The sequence below is a fragment of the Capra hircus genome, chromosome 3, assembly GCF_001704415.2.
Source record: "Capra hircus breed San Clemente chromosome 3, ASM170441v1, whole genome shotgun sequence".
Taxonomy (NCBI): domain Eukaryota; kingdom Metazoa; phylum Chordata; class Mammalia; order Artiodactyla; family Bovidae; genus Capra; species Capra hircus.
In genome coordinates this window covers 75,055,643-75,076,068 of record NC_030810.1, presented here as the reverse complement: position 1 = coordinate 75,076,068, position 20,426 = coordinate 75,055,643, and the positions used below count along the sequence as shown (strand labels likewise).

At 39.3% G+C, this 20,426-nt stretch overlaps 1 protein-coding gene and 1 long non-coding RNA gene across 2 annotated transcripts in view; one reads left to right on the top strand and one right to left on the bottom strand.

The window, feature by feature from the left end:
- Positions 2,024–8,275, bottom strand: LOC108635577. The gene is made up of 3 exons (XR_001917839.1): positions 8,155–8,275; positions 7,871–8,064; positions 2,024–2,345 (listed from the first exon to the last, which is right to left on the bottom strand). It is a non-coding gene; the product is annotated as an uncharacterized LOC108635577 (long non-coding RNA).
- DPYD (dihydropyrimidine dehydrogenase) overlaps positions 8,405–20,426 on the top strand; it is a 926,917-nt gene continuing 914,895 nt past the window's right edge. Inside the window, exon 1 of the mRNA XM_005678060.3 lies at positions 8,405–8,553. Coding sequence (XP_005678117.1) covers positions 8,515–8,553 — 39 coding nt within the window. The 5' untranslated portion in view covers positions 8,405–8,514. The remainder of the gene's footprint in view (positions 8,554–20,426) is intronic.

Below are 20,426 nucleotides of genomic sequence, written 5' to 3'. Positions count from 1 at the left end.
CATTTTTTGATTGGGTCGTTTATTTTTCTGGAATTGAGCTGCAGGAGTTGCTTGTATATTTTTGAGATTAATTCTTTGTCCATTGCTTCATTTGCTATTATTTTCTCCCATTCTGAAGGCTGTCTTTTCATTTTGCTTATAGTTTCCTTCGTTATGCAAAAGCTTTTAAGTTTAATTAGGTCCCATTTGTTTATTTTTGCTTTTATTTCCATTACTCTGGGAGGTGGGTCATAGAGAATCCTGTTATGATTCATGTCACAGAGTGTTTTGCCTATGTTTTCCTCTAGGAGTGTGCACTTGAGAGAAAAGGTGAAATTCATTGTTTTGGGGTGAAATGTCCTATAGAGATCAATTAGGTCTAATTGGTCCATTGTATCATTTAAATTTGTGTTTTCTTGCTAATTTTCAGTTTAGTTAATCTATCCATAGGTGTGAGTGGGGTATGAAAGTCTCCCACTATTGTTGTGTTACTGTTAATTTTCCCTTTCATACTTGTTAGCCTTTGCCTTACATATTGCAGTGCTCCTATGTTGGGTGCATATATATTTATGTTATATTTTCTTCTTGGATTGATCCTTTGATCATTATGTAGTATCCTTCTTTGTCTCTTTTCATGTTCTTTATTTCAAAGTCTATTTTATCTGATATGAGTATTGCTACTCCTGCTTTCTTCTGGTCTCATTTGTGTGAAATATCTTTTTCCAGTCCTCCACTTTCAGTCTGTATGTGTCCCTAGGTTTGAGGTGGGTCTCCTGTAGCCAGAATATATAGAGGTCTTGTTTTTGTATCCATTCAGCCAGTCTTTGTCTTTTGGTTGGGGCATTCAACCCACTTACATTTAAAGTAATTATTGATAAGTATGATCCCATTGCCATTTACTTTGTTGTTTTGTGTTTGTGTTTATAAACCTTTTTGTGTTTCCTGTCTAGAGAAGATCCTTTAGCATTTGTTGAAGAGCTGGTTTGGTGGTACTGAATTCTCTCAGCTTTTGCTTCTGTAAAGTTTTTTATTTCTCCTTCATGTTTGAATGAGATCCTTGCTGGGTACAGTAATCCGGGTTGTAGCTTATTTTCTTTCATCACTTTAAGTATATCTTGCCATTCCCTCCTGGCCTGAAGAATTTCTATTGAAAGATCAGCTGTTATCTTTATGGGAATCCCCTTGTGTGTTATTTGTTGTTTTTCCCTTGCTGCTTTTAATATTTGTTCTTTGTGTTTGATCTTTGTTAATTTGATTAGTATGTGTCTTGGGTGTTTCACCTTGGGTTTATCCTGTTTGGGACTCTCTGGGTTTCTTGGACTTGGGTGATTATTTCCTTCCCCATTTTAGGGAAGTTTTCAACTATTATCTGGTTAAGTATTTCCTCATGGCCTTTTTTTTTTTTTTTTTTTTTTTTTTGGGTCTTCTTTTTCTGGAACTCCTATGATTCAAATGTTGGGGCATTTAACATTGTCCCAGAGGTCTCTGAAGTTGTCCTCATTTCTTTTCTTTTCTTTTTATTTCCTCTCTGCTTAATTTATTTCCAGCATTCTATCTTCCACCTCACTTATCCTATCTTCTGCCTCATTTATTCTACTGTTGGTTCCCTCCAGAGAGCCTTTGATCTCATTTATTGCGTTGTTCATTATTGATTGACTCTTTTTTATTTCTTCTAGGTCCTTGTTAAACTCTTCTTGCATCTTCTCAATCCTTGTCTCCCTACTATTTATCTGTAACTCCATTTTGTTTTCAAAATTTTGCATCATTTTTACTATCTTTATTTTGAATTCTTTTTCGTTTAGACTCCCTATCTCTTTCTTTTTTGTTTGGTTTTGTGGGCTTTTATCATGTTCCTTTACCTGATGAATATTTCTCTGCCTTTTCATCTTGTTTAGGTTGCTGTGTTTGGGGTGGCCTTTCTGTATCCTGGAAGTTTGTGTGGAGTTTCCTCACTGTGGGTGGGGTTGGACGAGTGGCTTGTCAAGGTTTCCTGGTTAGGAAGGCCTGAGTCGGTGTTCTGGTGGGTATAGCTGGATCTCTTCTCTCTGGAGTGCAATGAAGTGTCCAGTAGTGAGTTTTAAGGTGTCTATGGGTTTGGTGTGACTTTTGGCTGCCAGTATTTTTGTGCTCAGGGTTATGTTCCTGCGTTGTTGGAGAATTAACTTGGTATATCTTGCTCTGAAACTTGTTGGCTCTTGGGTGGAGCTTGGTTTCAATGTAGGTATGGAGGCTTTTGGATGAGCTTTTGTTGATTAATGTTCCCTGGAGTCAGGAGTTTTCTGGTGTTCTCAAGTTTTGTATTAAGGCCTTCTGCCTTCTGACTTTTATTCTTATAGTAGCCTCAAGACGTCTCCATCCATACAGCTCTGATGATAAAACATCTAGGTTAATGGTGAAAAGATTCTCTACAGTGAGAGACACCCAGAGAGGTTCACAGAGTTACACAGAGAAGAGAAGAGGGAGGAAGGAGATAGAGGTGACCAGGAGGAGAAGAGAGAGAATCAAAAGGGGAGAGAGAAGTCTAGCCAGTAATCAATTCCCTATTTGCTCTCCACAGTCTGGAACACTCAGAGAGGTTCACGGAGGTCCACAGAGAAGAGAAGAGGGAGGAAGGAGATAGCGGTGACCAGGAGGAGAAGAGGGGGAATCAAAAGGGGAGAGAGAAGTCTAGCCAGTAATCAATTCCCTATTTGCTCTCCACAATCTGGAACACTCAGAGAGGTTCACGGAGTTCCATAGAGAAGAGAAGAGGGAGGAGGGAGATAGAGGTGAACAGGAGGAGAAGAGGGGGAGTCAAAAGAAGAGAGACAAACTAGCCTCTGATCAGTTCCCTAAGTTTTCTCCACAGCCCAGAACTTCCAAAGAGATTCACAGAGTTAAGTAGAGAAGAGAAGGGAGAGGGAAGAGATAGAGGTGACCTGGGGGAGAAAAATGAGAGTCAAAAAGGGAGAGAGCAATCAAGCCAGTAATCACACTCCTAAGTGAAAATGGGTACTGAAGATTGGATTGTTAAAGGTACAGAATTGATAACAAATACCAACAAGCAAAGATTAAAAATCTAGAGGTTAGACTCTCAAAAATACAATATTTAAAAAAATCACAATAGTTATATAAAAAAATGAAATTTGCTTTTAAAATAGGGTCTTTTTTTCAAGGTAATAGTAGGTTTTAAAAATGAAAATTAAAGGAGTAATAAAGAACTTAAAAAGAATTTTTAAAAATTAAAAAATGATAATAGTCAAATATATCTAGGAATTTCTCTGGCACTGTTGAGGGCAGTGTGTGGTCAGTTCAGTTTCAGGTTGTTCACTGTTCCACCTTATACTTCTTCTCAAGGTCTATAGGTCCCTTTCAATGTAGCCAGTGCTAACTTCAGGGTTTTACTCTGTTGCCCCTGTCACTTCCAAAGCGGTTCCCTCTTCGTTTATTTTGGCTTCCTCTGTTTGCAAGTCACTTCAGTATCTAACTTCTACCCTGACACAAGGGGGTGAAGGTGGTCATTTATTTAGGCTCACTTGTTCAATTGTGCTGCAGGGAGGGAGGAACACTGCAAACAAATATCATTGGTGTGTGTGGGGAGTGCTCACAGTGTCTGGGCCACACTGGGTTTGCTCCCGCTCACGGCATGTGTGCTTTCCCAGTCTACACTGCTCAGGCTCCAGGTTGCTCTGCAGCGGAACTGTCTAAGGTGGGCCCTGGGTTGCGTGCACTTCTACATCTACACCGCTCATTTTCAGGTTCTCGGGTACTCCACAAAGGCACAGACTTCAGCTGGGCCTGAGTTTTGTGCCCTTCCCAGGTCCAAGCAGCTCAGGCAGCCAGGTGCTTGGCAAGCGCACTCTTCCCAGCTGGATGGTGCGTCTTATCACCTCCCTGGTCCCAGCCTCTTCGCTTCCTGGCTGTGCAGCGGGAGCACTGTCTCAGGTGTGCCGTGTGTCTCTTCTGGGGTGCTGATCTCCGGCTGCGACCCTCCTGATGGATGTCAACCGTTCAGGATCTCAGGAAGACTTGGTTGGCAACTGGAAGCCTCACAGTTTGGTAGGGGGTGCCGTCTCTGGGGCCAAGTTCGCCCCTTTCCTTTCGGCTCTGGCTGTTGCCCACCTGCCTCCCTGCCTCTGGCGGGGGATGGGCCGGTCTGCAGCCAGCTGACTCTCCTTTGGTATGGCTCAGTTCTTTGTTCTGTGAGCGGCTGGCAGTGTCTTAGGTTAGAGCTTTCCATGGGAAAGTTCTCTCTCTCTCTTTTTCCTCTCTGGCTATCCCACAGTTTGGGTTGCTATCTCATGTTAGCTCCCTCAGATTGCCCTCAGGGCATTCAGGCCCAGTCCTTACCCTAAGCAATGCAGCCAGCACCTCCCTGTTCAGCCCCCACTTGCTGGTGGAGGACACAAGCGTCTGGGCTACTTCTCCGCTGGGAGTTGCAGTTAGGCACAAAATCTGTGGGTTTTATTTATTTTTTCCTCTTAGTTATGTTGCCCTCTGAGATTCCAAAATTCCCCACAGACCCACTGGTGAGAGGGTTTCCTGGTGTTTGGAAACTTCTCTTTTAAGACTCCCTCCCTGGGATGTGTCTCCATCCCTAACTCTTCTGTCTCTCTTTTTATCTTCTATATTTTGTCCTACCTCCTTTTGAAGACAATGGGCTGCCTTTCTGGGTGCCTGGTGTCCTCCCCCAGTGTTCAGTTGTTTTGTGGTATTTGCTCGGTGTTCAAATGATCTTTTGATGAATTTGTGGGGGAGAAAGTGGTCTCCCCGTCCTATTTCTCTGCCATCTTGGGACCGTCCCCCCAAAGAATGTTTTAAAAATTGCTTAATTTTGGGGTAAAGCAGGGACATAAAAGCACGTGGAAATCTACATGTTTATTGTGTTTCTAAGTTTGTGGTACTGAATAACTTTCCAGAAATGAAAGATGACTCATAAGCCTTCCGTCTATAGTAATAATAGTAATATTAAATTATGTAATGTAAATTGTTAGGCTGAGATGCATTTTGGTAAATTTGCACCTTATTAGATGAGCTGTCTCACCAAAGCCTACAAAAAAATTAATGTGGAACACCTGATATTTGACTGTGTTTCCAGATGGAGGGACAGCTTGACAAATGCCATCATAATTTACAACTTTAAAAAAGTGTACTGTGAATGCATTTGCAGTAAGCTTCAAACAGCTTGTATTATTTACAGGTACAACTGTGTTTAATGTGGAATTTCAATGGATTTAAAATATTATTAGATTCAATCACTGATCATGGAGTATAGGTGTGGCATATGAGCAATGTGATTATATGCCTTAATTAAATATCTCAGAATAGAATACATCTGTTTGGTGAGGTTGAGGAAATGGTAAAATAACATTTAAATTTTATATTTGATTATTGAGTATCACTGAAGAATCTCTCATCTTTGGAAAGATAGCATATTTGGGGCTTATCCTGTATAGTGGTTTAGGAGAATAATAGTCACATAAAATAAAAATGGAAATACAGTTCTAACTCTTACGGATAACTTGGACACTTATACCTGTAAAACAACCAAAACAGAAGTATGGATTGCTAATTGATAAGATCTGTATTAGTGTGCAACCTAAAAGAACACTTAAATCTATATCTCTGTGGTCAGGACTATTGAAACTTTCTGGTTAACCTGGAGAAGGAATCATATGTATTACAATTATATATATGTCATATGTATATATATGCACACATGTGTAAATCCTCTTTATCTCTTTCTAAATATATGTACAATATATGTATGTATGGGCTCAGTGGTAAAGAATCTGCACCAATGCAGAAGATGCCAGTGATGCAGTTTCGATCCCTGTGTCGGGAAGATCCCCTGGAGAAGTAAATGGCAACCCACTCCAGTATTCTTGCCTGGAGAATCCCATGGACAGAGGAGCCTGGTGGGCTACAGTTTGTAGGGTTGCAAAGAGTTGGACATGACTGAACATGCACCACTACTATCCATATGCATGTATACATTAAAAAAAATCTCCAAGAAAGAGGATATAGATGATCTGGTGGTAAGTAGAGTATGATTGTAGGGAGATGAAAGAAACCTGACTTCGGAAAATTACTCCAGGAAAAAGAAAGTGGTTTGACACATTTTAACTAGAAAGTCGTTGATAAATACTATGATTTTACTTCCCAGGAATAAGTAGAACATTGAGAAGAATACATGGTAAAGTGAAACTACAGCTTCTGAAACAAACTGCTTAGTGTGTGAATCTACTTCAGGATCTACTGAGTTCATTCAGTCACTCAGTATTTCTCTCGTATGTTTCAGTCCTGGCCTAGAAACTGAATATTCAGTAAGCGACCAAGCCAGATATGGACCCTCACATCCTGGTGCTTACATTCATAAATAGATGCCACATATATTAAATCACACTCAAATAAATAGGCAAATAAAATCTGACAGGGCTATGGGGCTTCCTTTGTAGCTCAGTCAGTAAAGAATCTGCTGCAGTGCAGGAGACCTGGGTTTGATCCCTGGGTCGGGAAGATCCCCTGGAGAAGGAAATGGCAACCTACTCCAGAATCCTTGCCTGGAAAATCTCATGGACAGAAGAGTCTGGTGGGCTGCAGTCCATGGGGGTCATGAAGAGTCAGGCATGACTGGGCAACTAACACTTACTTACTTACTTATGGAGAAAAAAATAGGGTGCTGTGAAAGGATAACAGAGACAGGGTGGGTCTAATTTTGTTGGCGGTGGGAATGGGTCAGGGAAGGTTTCTTTGAGATCTAAAGTACCAGTGGAATGGAGGATATGTACAAACGGAGAAAACTGGTAGAAGAACCTAAGATTACTTTGTAACTGGAACACAGTGACTCTTGGCAAGAGAAGCCCTAGGGTGACGCTGCAGAAGAGGGGAAGGGCTGGTTATTCAGAGGTCACTATGAAGTTTGTATTTTCTTCTGAATGTAGTGGGAGTCACTGAAAGATTTATTCTGTGTGTGTGTTTTATGAGCCAATTAATACTTTTTAAAGCTTAATCTGCAGTGAAAAGGAGTAAGAATAGAAGTTGGTGGCTCTTGGTGGGTTCAGTGAACATGGAGAAATGAAGAAATGTTCCAAGATGTACTTAAGAGGTTGAATTCTGAGAGCTTGGGGATGCTCATTAAATATGGGAGAAAAGGGGAGTCAAGAAAGATTTCAAGGTTTCTGTGTAACTTTCTACCTTCTCTTAATACACTATTTAAGAAAAATGTAACCATCTCCTAGTAAATTCCAGGTTATGGAAGGTAATCTGATGGTTTGTTTAAAGAAATCTTCCCACTCACTCATGATAGTGAGCACTCAGACCCCATTAATTCTGCCCTAATCCTTCTTTTACCTTCCAGGCAGGCATCTCAGTCTCCTATTAGTTTGCTCATTTCCTTACTCTGAGTAACTTCCCATGATAGTGATGTTTCTTCTTGAAGACTATAGCCAGAGCACCTAACATAGCGTTTGGTAATGAAAATGTTCAATAAATATTTATTGAATGAAATGATGAACTAATGAAAGAATAATGATGAAGAGGAAATACTAGAACCCAAGGTGCTCACTGTCTAGCTAAGAGATCTAAGAAGTGTGATAAAATCCTTAACAGAAGTAAGCAAGACGTGTTTCAGGAGAAGAGAAGACGACTGAGGGAGACATCGGGAATACAGATATACTCAGAGGTGAGGAGAATATTTTCTGGATTGAAACCATCTCCAAATGAAATAGCTCCCTCCCCAGCAAGCTCTAAAACAAAACTTAAAGAACAACTCTTGACAAGAGCTTCACGTTTTAGAATCTTTTTTTTTAAGGCCATTAGAATGGATTGTCCTGCAAATATACAACCTTGATTCTGTACCACCTACAGGACTTACTGCTTGCAGCTTCTGATTGTAGAAATTTTTGCTCACCTCTATTCCTGGCCCCTCTTCTCCTCGACCCGCCTCGCCTCCGCCCCTAGGGACCGTCCATTTTCAGAAAACTCTTGCCCTTGCCAGTTCCCGCCTATTTGCTGAATGCACGGGGGAACATTTACTACCTTATCCCTGAGGAATTCTGAAGATGCAGTTGCCAAAAGACAATGTTTCTGCACCTCGCAGGGCTCCTGCGGAAGGAAAGAAAAGGAATAATTTGTTACTTAGGGAGCAGATTGTTTTACCTTTAATCCTGCGGCTCTCTCACATTTAGCCCCCACCTACTGCCTCGAACAGTTATAGAGCAAAGGCCAGTCCCGAACGCCAGTGCGCTCTCTCCCTCCCTTCCGGCTGCGAGTAGCAGGAAAACAAGCTGCTAGGTGGAGGGGCGGGGGCGGGAGCCGGGGCCGGGCTCCAGTCCTCAGCTCTGCCCGCTGTGCGGGGCTAGAGGAGCCGCAGGGCCCCGCGCGCAGCCCCGCCCCGGGGGCGTCACCGCCTGGCGCCCGCCCCGCCTCCGCGCCTCCGGCCCTCCGCTTTCTATTTCTAGGGGCGCTCGGGCAAGCTGTCACTTTCGTCTCTGGCTGAAGCCTGAGGACGCGGAAGGGTTCGTGGCAAGGAAGCTCCAGGCTCTGGGCATCGCCATGGCCCCTGTGCTAAGCAAGGACGTGGCGGATATCGAGGTACCGACTGCGCGCGGGCTGGCGAGGGGAGGGCGGGGAGCGCAGCTGGTGGGTGCCTGAAAGGCCGCTGCGGCCACCGCCGGGCCGGGAAAAGAGTGGGAGACTCGGGAAACTTTGCCTCCGCGGGAGGTCTGCGGACGAGGAGGAGGAGCAGCAGAGGAGCCAGCGCCCCGCGTGGGCTGGCGGGGAGAAGAGTGGGAGTCCTCGGCTGCAGGGGTGTCCTTCGCGTTGGGACCTGGCTGTTTACTTCGGAGTCGGGGTCCGAAGTTTCTGGGTGGCCGTGACTGAAGCACTAGAAGAGTTCGAGGGAGATGGACTTTACAATAAGGGCGTTCATTTCGCAGTCTATCGCGCACCTCCTCTTTTGCCCTGTAAGCGTTTCGGGATACCTGTCTGCTACCCCCACCTCCAGTCGCTGAATTTTGCCCATTTGCAAAGGTGGAGGATAGAAATAATGGAAATCTATATGTAAGCTACAGCAGCCACTGCTAGCCTTAGTATTGCTTATGAAAGTAACATAGGGAAGAAGGAGATAGGATATTGAGAACATGAAAAATACAGTGCCTTCAGAAATACAAAATAAACTGTATATTCCTCTTCTCAACAGTTTTTTTTTTTTTTTAAATTTTCTCTTGCACTCTGTCTCTGTAAAAATGTCATCTTTCTTCCTGTGAATAAAGCCCACCCTGAAGTAACATGACCGTTTCCTTCAATTTCTCCCTAGGACCTTTTGTATGCGACGAGAGAAATATAATTACAAGCCGTGATTTTAGACATACTAATCCAGTGTTCATAGTTCTGAGCTAAAATAAACTGCTTTTTAGTCTTCTGTTGTGTTTTGCTTGGGGCTTTTTTGCGCATGCCTGTGTTTTCTTAACAAATGACATTTTCCTTTCTTCCATCCTTTCAGTCTGTGGCTTAAGTAAAACTTTGAAAACCACCTGTTTGCAAAAGAGCTGCTTTGGCCACTGCGTTGCCTCTAACATTGGTTGTAGGAACTTGGTGTTCTGTTTGGGGGATGGTAGTATTGTTTTCTCCAGACTCCATACTTGGTTTGAAAAATCCATCGCAGTAATTAGAGCCAAATTATGACTGAGCACACACGCGCAAGCTGTGTGTACATGTCTACTTAATTTTTCTTGTGGTTTCTCTTGTGGATAGTTTACTTTTTCATATTGATCAGTGTGATATATTTAACCCAATATTTATTCATGCACAAAGTAAAAGATGATGGGTTAATGTTGTCCTTTTTGGTCCTTGTTACTTTGACTTAACCACCTCTCGCCCCCCCCCCCCTTTAAGCTAACTCAAATAGTAACCTTCTGACAGCATTCACGTAGTACTGATGTACTGATTTCAGAGTTAAGAATGTCAGAGGGCTGGCGGCTTTTGGAGTTTGAATTTCTTTATTGGTAGCTGTTTTGCATTTGTCCGTGAAATCAGTTCTTAACCACATTACACTAAGGAAAAGGTGCCATTGACACATTAATGACCAGTTTAATTTCACGAATTGTTTCAACTAATACTGTTTAAGAAAGTTAGACTCTTATATTTACTCACCTCAATCTAACCTTAGTCAGCCTGATATTACTTGTAATATGGAACAGTGGTATTTAAGTTTTTTCAGCTTTTATGTAGTTCACACATGCAACACACTTTAATCAATAACATCTTTCATCACACATAGTTATTTTCTTTTCCCTCAAAGTAATATCCAGGATTCCTGAGCTAGAGTACCATGAAAGAGCATGAAATTCATCATTAAAATATAATGCAATGTGGAAAAATACATTAAGTCTAGAGGAATACATTCAAGTGTAGATGTCTCAAGTGATCCTATTGGTTCACCAAAGTTCATTTTTTTGAATGAATTATGAAGGCTCAGTTTTCTATCAAATTTGAATGCATACATTGGATTTAGTTTTTTTGAATGAATTCATTAAAACCATTGTCTAGAAATTTATCTGCTTGTGACCATTGCCTTAGTCTCAAATATGTGAAGCACACCATCTTTAAAAAAAATTATCAGTGTAAAACAGAGTACATGTTCAATTGATAAATGTGAAAAGAACAGAAGGTGATAGTGACAACCCACTTAATTTTCCCCTTAAGCTACCTGCAGAACCTCAAGTTTCAGTGAAGCAGCCAAGAAATATTTTATTTCTGGGGCAAAAAGTTATTGAGGTTTACAGAGTTATTTTGTGTGCTCACTCCATATTTCTAACCTCAATCCAATATTGCATCTGGGTTTGAAGGGCTGAGAGCGTAAAAACCAGTCAGAAGGTCACGAGACTCCAAAACGAAAATATCCCTGGGTAGGAAGATAGGGATAGCAAGGACACAGTGGTAGATAACAGGTACTCGGCAATAGAACCTAGCTCACAGGCTCAAAAATTATTGTCATTATAGAAGATGTATGAGAAATCAGACATTTTTCCAGATATGTTAATGTGGTTCAGGACCACATTGCTTTGGAATCTGGCGCAAATTGCCTATGGTTGGGGTCTATTTCCATGCCTTTTTAGACAGGTGACTTTGTTCAAATACCTAACTTCTCTGTGTCACATTTGCATGATTTGCCAAGTAAGGAGAATAATCAGACAAGATAACATGTCACACCACATCTTCTCAAGAGAAGAACAAAATATGATAAAATGAAAAATTTTGAACAACTAAGGAAAATCACTGCCTATGAAATAACTGTTATTTTAAAGTTCATTAATGGTAGCTATAGACTTTTAAAAGATATTTTACTTTGTGGGCTTACTTTTAGGATACGACTGAATTTTATCAAGAATGACTTTTGAATACAGATTCTTTGGGGAAGGTTTCAAAAAAGGTGACTATCAGACATTGATCACTTTCTCTGACCTCAGCAATACCTTCCCAATAATTCACTTAGTTTGAATCGACAACTGGTCTAATGTCAGTATCTGTACTTTTAAAAGCAACTAAGAAGGATTTTGGAAGAGTTCACTTTTGTTCAGTGTCTTGTTCCTCTCCACTGACATGGATAATTGAGAATTTACTATAAAAGTATAGCTGAAGAAAAATGTGTGCAGGTACAGTGAGCTTTTAATTAACTCTTTGGATATTAATAATTCTGGTAAGTATTTATAACTGAACTGAATTTCTATATACCACTCTACTGTTTCCACAACCCCAAGTCAAGATTTATTCTTAGAATTATCAGTTAATGACTCTTTGGTAGTTATAAACTCATTTCAAATTTACTGTGAATTAAAAAAAAAAGATTTCAGTCCAGTATCCACAAAATCATAATACTTTTAGAGTTAAATAGAAATGGTCTTTGAATAACTGATCCTATAACTTTTATTCATTTGAGAAGACAGTTGAGAATTTTGTGTTTGTTAATTAAGAAAATAAGATAATAAAGTGATGGCTTTGGGAAATGGGAGTATAATGGTAACAACTTGGAGAAATTAAATTTTTAGGAGAGTTTTGAAAAAAGGCTAGTTAGTTGGTAGAGGTGGTAAAAGATATTGCAAGAATGCGCTTTATTATATCTGCTTTTGTCCCTGGGGAGGGAGGAGGTAGATCCCAAGAAGAAAATATGGACTCAGCTTTGCAGAAGGTATGCATTATTTATTTATATAAACCTAATTTTTTTTTTAAGTCCAGTTTTGTTTCCTTGATTCTATTGATTGGGTGTCACAAATCTCTGGGAATGCTATCTTGATTTGCTAAGGCTTTTAAAGCATTAAAACTAAAATTTCATTTTTAATTTGTTTTGTGAGTTTGCATTGTTAAAAATATCCTTGTTCTCCCTACTTTAAGCTGTCCTGTGGACAATACTTAATTTTAAAGTATTTCTCCTTTCTAAGGAATTTAGCAGGGCAGTAGGAAAATGCCTGATTACGTGATTTGGAAAGTTACTCCAAATTTGGAGTTATTTCAGTGGAAGCTCCTTGTAGCTTTAAGGTACTATACACATTTCTATAGTTAAGAATGGTCATATATATATATATTTCATTATAGTTTTTCTTCTAAATTCTGCCTCCTACACATGAATTCAGATGACTCGCTTTCAGTGATTTAATTAAAAACTGAGATTAATGACTAATGATGAATCTATCACTAGGGAGATTTTTAGATTGGATCTGCTTAATCTTAATCATAGCAGATAGTGTTGACTGATTGCTTAATTGTAAAAATGTGCTAAAATTCAATAGCCTCCTTTCTTATATTGTAGAATGAATATCCAGTTTTGGAAAGCTCCACCTTTGCAGTGAGGAATTAATAAGAATACTATGAAAACCTCTAATCAAAATGCTGAGATAATTGGATGATCATTAAGCAATCATATCTTTCCTTAACTATTTGAATACAATATTTTACCATACTCTGTATATGAACTGGCAACACAAGAGCTGAAAAATAGACCTTCCTATGGGATAAACAGGTGTGGTCACTTGTGGGAGAATTCAAATAATTAGCATAATGTTATGTCACAGTATTAGAAATACTAAAAAAGACAATGAGACTGAAAAATATTTCATGTCATGAAATAATGTGACAAAGAAGCCATAAGACGTTTGAGATAGTCTAGGCCTCAGTGTGGCTAAAGAGATTGAAAATTAGAACTGGCCAATTTGCCTTTCTGCTTCTTAGCTAAATGGACACAATGATAAATAGTCCTTAAAACTGTAAAGAAAATTCTGTGTCATTTATATCCTACCTTAATTAAAAAATACTTAATAAGGCATTCTAAGATTGTGAGTTTATCTCTAATCAGGATTTTGATTTTCAAATGTGACATGCTTGCCTTCTGGACTTCGTTTCCTCTTAATCCTCCATATTAAGACAGAAGGTGTTTTTTGGCCTCAAACATCAATAATGTGGGTGTTCACAGATATCCTGGAGCCAGTTATACTACTGATAACTCTTAATAGGATTATGTCTTTCCTGTGGTTTATAATTATTACTGCATCCATTGCTTTTAATTAAAATGTTATACTAGTAGATATGAAACATCTGTATTTAATTCAGCATATAACTTTTCTTTCAGACTCTTCACCATAGTTATCTATATATTGATGTTAGGAACTCATTATATTTATATAAAATTTTTGATTTTGTACTTCACAAAATTAAGCTTCATTTCATGGTTAGTTTAAAAAACAAACACACTGTGTTAAAACAGGTCTGTGTTCACATCCTGCCACCAATATTATATATATTTTTATTTGTAAAATTGTGGTCATTTCCTAAACTGTCATTTCTTTCTTGGTCAGTTGGATTTAATCTTAATTTATTTCATGTGCTAGATATAAGGATTAATTGGAGTCATGTACATACAATGACTCAGCATCTGTCACTTGAAATATATATCTCTTGAATAGTAGTAGTTGTTTTATATATTATTAATTGAATGTATGTTATACATATGTGTTATATAAATGTCATTTGGTTAGAATATTGTCCAACTCCAAGAATTAACTAGTGTTATCAAAAGCTGTTAAAATATGTGAGGAAAGATAGAGTTAAGGAAGTTAGAAGAATTATGAGAGAGGCTTATTATAGATTAAAATATGTTGGAAGACATGACTTATGAGTAAATTCCTGAATTATTTTTGTCAGTATTAACAATGAGATGGGGGAGTTTTTCAAATTCAGGTCAAATTAAAAGGACTGTCTTCATTTTGCTTTTTATTTCTATTTAAAAATGTTTTTAGTACCCGCTGAATAGCAAGCCCCAAAGTGTAAGCTGTAAAAGATTTAGAGGAAGTATGTGGTGAAGGCTTTTTCTATGCAGGATTGTCCACATCTAATACACTGTGGCAGAGAGTCAAATGTAGGAGTCTTTCTGCTCCTAACCCTTGCTGTTTCGCTGCCTTTGTACACGTGGATTGAATTGTTGGTGTTTTTCTGAATGTTTTTATGACTAGTTCAGGTCAAACCATTGGTGAAATTTACTTCTTGGCATTCTCAATGATATTCAGAAGGAATTATTGTTATTCTTCTGTGAAAAGAGATCCTTATGTATCATTATTTTAAGAAAAAGTGTCCAGCTCCATATCTCTTGTGTTTAACTGGACTAAACTTACAGTTTCTTTAAGCCATAATATTAGCTTCAAAGAAAGTTTTTCCTGGGCTTCTAAGCATCCTTACACACACTATATTTGTATAGTATTTTATACTATATTATATATTTATATATTATATATTTAATATATATGTTTAATATATATTATATACTGTATATTACTGTATTATATACTATGCAATATATATATAATATTATATATTTTGTAACTGTTTTATGTCCAAGGGAGGAGGGAATTGGAGATCAACCTATTTTGCACCAGGAAAAGGTAAAGTGTGCCTTTTCTAAAGGATGACTCAGATAATAAACTTTTTGCATTACATTATAATAATTTAATTTCTTTGAGGATTTCAGCTTGGTTGTGTAATAGCATTCTCACTATCCTCTACCTCTATCATAATAATTAAAGAGACAATCTGTGTTCCTACCTCCCAGGTGCTTGGAAATTGATATTATGAGTGCTTATGAATGTCCCCTTGAGGCAATCCTGACTAGGCCACTTTGAAGAAAAATCTCTTCATCAATAATGAAGCCCCGAGGGCCACTTCTCAGGGGACCAACACAAAATTACATGTCAACTCCAGGCCTGATTTATACAGATGGTGCTCAAGGATGGAGCCTGACTGCACTTCTCGCTCCCCCAATATTTTATTACCTCCCACTCTCTGCTCATCCTCCCCATGCCCCTTCCCACTTTCACTTCTCTCCCCAAGCCTCAGCCTCCAGTTTCACCTTGTTTTTACCTACTCAAGATTGACTCCTCTAAGTAGACCCACTTCTTTAGTCCTTGTGAAATCCTTTGAATGATATTAAAAATTGGCCGTAGTAGCATGTTAAAGCTTTAAAAATCTGAGTATATTTAATTAAAGGCCAGGTGAAGATCTTCAGCAAAACAATAGAAGATAATGTATATTTACTCTATGTTAATGAAAATAAGCATACTGGGATAGGGGCCACGGCTGGGCATATTTTTGCTCCACAAGTCAGATCTTTGCGTCTGACCTTGTGGAAGTCACTCAGCCTCTGAGAATAGCCTGCTGATTCCTCAACAAGTTTGTTATTGATCAGTCTTTCAATGATGGTTTGTAATAAAATATGGGATTGGTGAAATTGTTTGGAAACATGACCTGCTGGGTGATCATATTAAGGAAATGCAAGGTGGTGGTGTCAGAGCTAGTGTATTTTACATGCTATGTAGGATTAAGTGCACCATTTATACCAGCTGTGTGGATCTGATAGACATCTGATTTTTACTTTTTTCATGCTTGCATGCTTCCTTTTCTTTTTTAATCAAATAAGTCTAAATCTCCCCTGAGCATGCAGAAGAAGTCTGATTTTTCTATATATGGCTGGAGTTCTGTGAAGGTGATCTGGAATTCATAGATTCCTATTTTGTATGTCTGTAGGACGATGCTGTCTTTAGGGATTAAGAACAGAGATTCCAAAAAGGAATCATTTTGATTGATAACTGTCAGTGGAAATTAGAGTACAAATAGCTGGGTCCCCAGGCCCACAGAAATACAAGTTACTTTTCTTGGACTCTGCACCACAGTGTCTTCAAAATTTTGGGGATCTGCTGCTAAATATTCTTCCATGACAGATTTTGGGGAATGCTGGTGTAAAAGCTGCTCAGTAATTCAAAGAGGAAGTTATTCAGTTCTCCTTCACAGATCCCTGGGAATAAATCATGACAACTTTCACAGCAAAATATTCTTTTTGAGGGGTTAATTTTAATTAAAACATTTTTTCATTTCTCTAACTTAATTTAAAAATTATTTTTAGTGATCATTATAGAAGATTTAAAAGATACAAAAAAGGGTGAAAAGAAGACCCCAAACATACAGTCACACCACATAAAACAGTCATATGCTAATAGTAATTTAGTAGTATCCTATACATGAGGTTTTTTTCCCCTAAATATTTTAAGCATATACAATATTTATGTATTTATTGAGGTGTAGTTAATTTATAATATTAGTTTCAGGTGTACAATATTATGATTCAAAATTTTTGTATATTATACTCCATTTCAAGTTATAAAATATTAACTATATTTCCTGTGCTATACAATATAACCTTGTAGATTATTCATTTATACATAGTATTTTGTATATCTTAATCCACTACCCATATCTTGCCCTTTTTTCCTTTCTTCTCCCCACTGGTAACCACTGGTTTGTTCTCTGTATCTGTGATTATGTTTCTTTTAGATATTTTCATTCGTTTAATTTATTTTTTGATTCCACATATAAGTGTTAACATGTAGTGTTTGTCTTTCTCCATCTGACTTATTTCACTAAGCATAATACCCTCCAGGTCCATCCATTTTGTTGCAAATGACAAAATTTCATTCTCTGTTTTGACTGAGTAGTATTCCAGTGTGTGTACACACACACACACACACACACACACACGGCCCCATCCACCAGCAAGCAGGCTGCCTTAAGATCCCTTGAACACACAGCCTCTGCTACATATGGCTCTGTCCACCAGTGGGCCTGGGACTTGATCCCATGCATCAGGGAGCAGGCACTAGAATTCATATCCCTAGGGCCCTTCAACCAGAGACTCCAGAACCCAGGTCTTCCCTCAAGTGGGCAGGCAGTAATCCCAGAACCCGGTGAGTTCCAGCCCCATGTGCTAGTGAGTGGACGCCAGTGCCAGTTTTGTTACAGCTTGGTGGCCTGCCATGGCAGGGTTCACCTTACTTAGCAGCAGGCCGACACCACTCTGAGAAACCTTGGCCAGCTGCCCCAGGTTCTGACTCAGCAGTGAGTTAACACAAGCCTTTAGATGCCCTGGGGCCATACAGCCAGAGACCCCGGAAACTGGCTCTGCCCAGCAGTGAGCTGGCACTAAGTCTGGGATCCCATGGACCCTGGCCCCGGTGTCCCATGGAGCCCACCAGTGTCCAGCACCAACGTCAGACTCAACCAACCCTGGCCCGACCCACCAGCAGGCCAGTATCAGTTCTGAGATATCATGGACTCCTCAGCCAGTTGCCCTGACTTCCAGCTTCACTTATCAGCACCAAGTTTGGGACATCCAGAAACTCATAGCTTGCCATGGCAGGAACAGGCGTTATCTACCAGCAGACAGACACTAGATCCAGGAATCTTAACCCTTCACCCACCCACTCCAGAACCAGCTCTGCCTACCAGTTAGCCAGCACAAGTCCTGGGACCTCCTGGGGTTCTCCAGCCAGCTGCCTTGTGACCTGGTGCTGCTAACCAGTAGCTGGCAGCCTCTGCACAAGGCAAGACCTGGAAACCAACTGGACGAAGGAGCAGCCACATCTACCAGACCACCCACTGTAGTCAGCCTGCTGCAACAGACGTACCCATGCAGCCTTCATAGGTGCACCACTGAAGCATATAGCTCTAGTGATCCGAGGGGACTATACTGCTGGGATGCATAGGGCATCTCCCACAGAAGGCTGCATTTCTCAGGTCAGGAAATGCAACTAACCTGCCAGATAAAGAGAAATAAAAACAGCAATTTAGACACAATGAGGCGACAGAGGAACATGTTCCAAAGGGTCAAGGTAAACCCCCAGAAGGAAAACTAAGTAAAGAAGAGATAGACAATCTACCAGATAAATTGTTTAAAGTAATGATTGTGAAGATGATCAAAGAACGTGGGAGAAAAATGGATGAACAAAGTGAGAAGTTAGAGGTTTATAACAAACAGAAAATATAAAGAGAAACCAACTAGAGATGAAGAATACAGTGGTTGAAATGAGAAATACACTGTAAGGAATCAACAGTAAATGAAATGATAGGAATGGATCAGTGAGCTAGAAGAGTAGTGGAAATCACTGATGCTGAACAGAAAAAAAGAATGAAAAAATGAGGACAATTTAAGAAACCTCTAGGAAAACATAGTAAAAACTATCTCATAAAAACATAGTAACATCTGCGTTATAGTTGTCCCAGAAGAAGAGAGAAAATTAAGAGAACAAGTTTGAGGGTATTACAGGTGAAAACTTTCCTAGTCTGTGAAAGTACACAGACATCTAGGTCCAGGAGCCACACAGAGGCCCAAACGGGATCAACCCCAAAAAGATAATACCAAGATGTATTGTAATTGAAATGGCAAAAATTAAAGAGAGAGAATATTGAAAGCGGCAAGGGAAGAGTGATGAGTTACGTGGAATGGAGCTCCCATAAGGCTATCAACTAACTTTTCTGCAGAAACTCTATAGCCATGGTGTACTTAAAGTGATGAAAGGGAAAACCTACAACCAAGAATACTCAACCCAGCAAGACTTTCATTCAGATTTGATGGAGAAATCAAAAGTTTTTCTAGACAAGCAAAAGGAAAAAGAGTTCAGCACCACCAAACTAGCTTTACAAGAAACATTAAAGAGGCTTTCCTAAGCAAATAAGAAAAGGCCAGAACTAGAAACATATATAAATTACAAAAGGAAAAGCTCATTGGTAAAAGCAGATACATGCTAAAGGTAGTAAATCCACCTCACACAAAGCTAGTAAAAAGGTTAAGAGATGGAAGTAGCAAAATCATCTATATCTGCAATAGGAAGTTAAGGGCTACACAAAAAGATGTAAAATATATCAAAAACATTAGTAGTGAGGGAATGAGGAATAAAACTGCAGGATTGTTAAAATGTGTTTGAAACTAAATGAGCAACTTAAGAATCACATACATGTATGTATGTATATACATACATATATAGTTATGTATAGGCCTCATACTCAATATTAACCTCAGACCCAAATCTATAATATATACCACACAAAAGAGAGAAGGAATGCGGTCTTACATTGGCCTCTTTATTCTGTCAGAAGCATTTCCCTACATTCTTACTAACTTTTTAAATAGTTTTAAATAGCGGCATGATTCTCTGGGAGTGGAGATAACACAATTTATTGAAGATAAACTTCATTATCTTGTCATTCATGCTTTTGATCTGTGGTGGTGGAGAAGATTCTTGAGAGTCCCTTGGGGTTCAAGGAGATCCAACCGATCAATCCTAAAGGAAATCAGTACTGAATATTCATTGAAAGGACTGATGCTGAAGCTGAAGGTCCAATATTTGGTCATCTGATGTGAAGAATTGACTCATTTGAAAAGACCCTGATGCTGGGAAAGATTGAAGGTGGGAGGATAAGAGGACGACAGGATGGATGGCATTACCGACTCAATGGACATGAGTTTGGGTGGACTCCGGCAGTTGGTGATGGACAGGGAGGCCTGGTGTGCTGCAATTCATGGGGTCACAAACAGTCAGACATGACTGAGTGACTGAGCTGAAACTTTATTATCAGACATTTATTTTGTTTTTAGCATAGTTATGAAAAGTAATGCTTCAACAAATTTTTTTCTTAAAATACTGTAAATATTCTTGAGAGGGAGGCTTTAATGGTTTATAGCACATTTCAGTTACACTTACAATGATTCAACTGAATTAGCAACTTTAAAAGTTATATTTAAAATGGAAAAGGGGCTCATTATTGAGTGCAAAGACAGAAGGGACAAAATGGAATTGGAACCAATTACTCATTTGCTTCATCCTCATACCACCAATACAAGGCTATGAAATGACATCAGGCATCTGGAGGTCATTTCATTTGATGTGAATATGGTTTGATTTGGACTCGGTCCTGACTGATGCTTATTTTTAGTTTGTGGCTTTATTGCCCAATGATGGTTCCTTATTTTTTCTGCCCTGGGATAACAAGATAAGTAAGGGGGGGGGGTGTCTCAAATTGTTATTTTGAATGGATAAATCTCAGATTGTCATCTCGAATGCATATAATACCAAATGTCCCAGTTTGTGACTAAG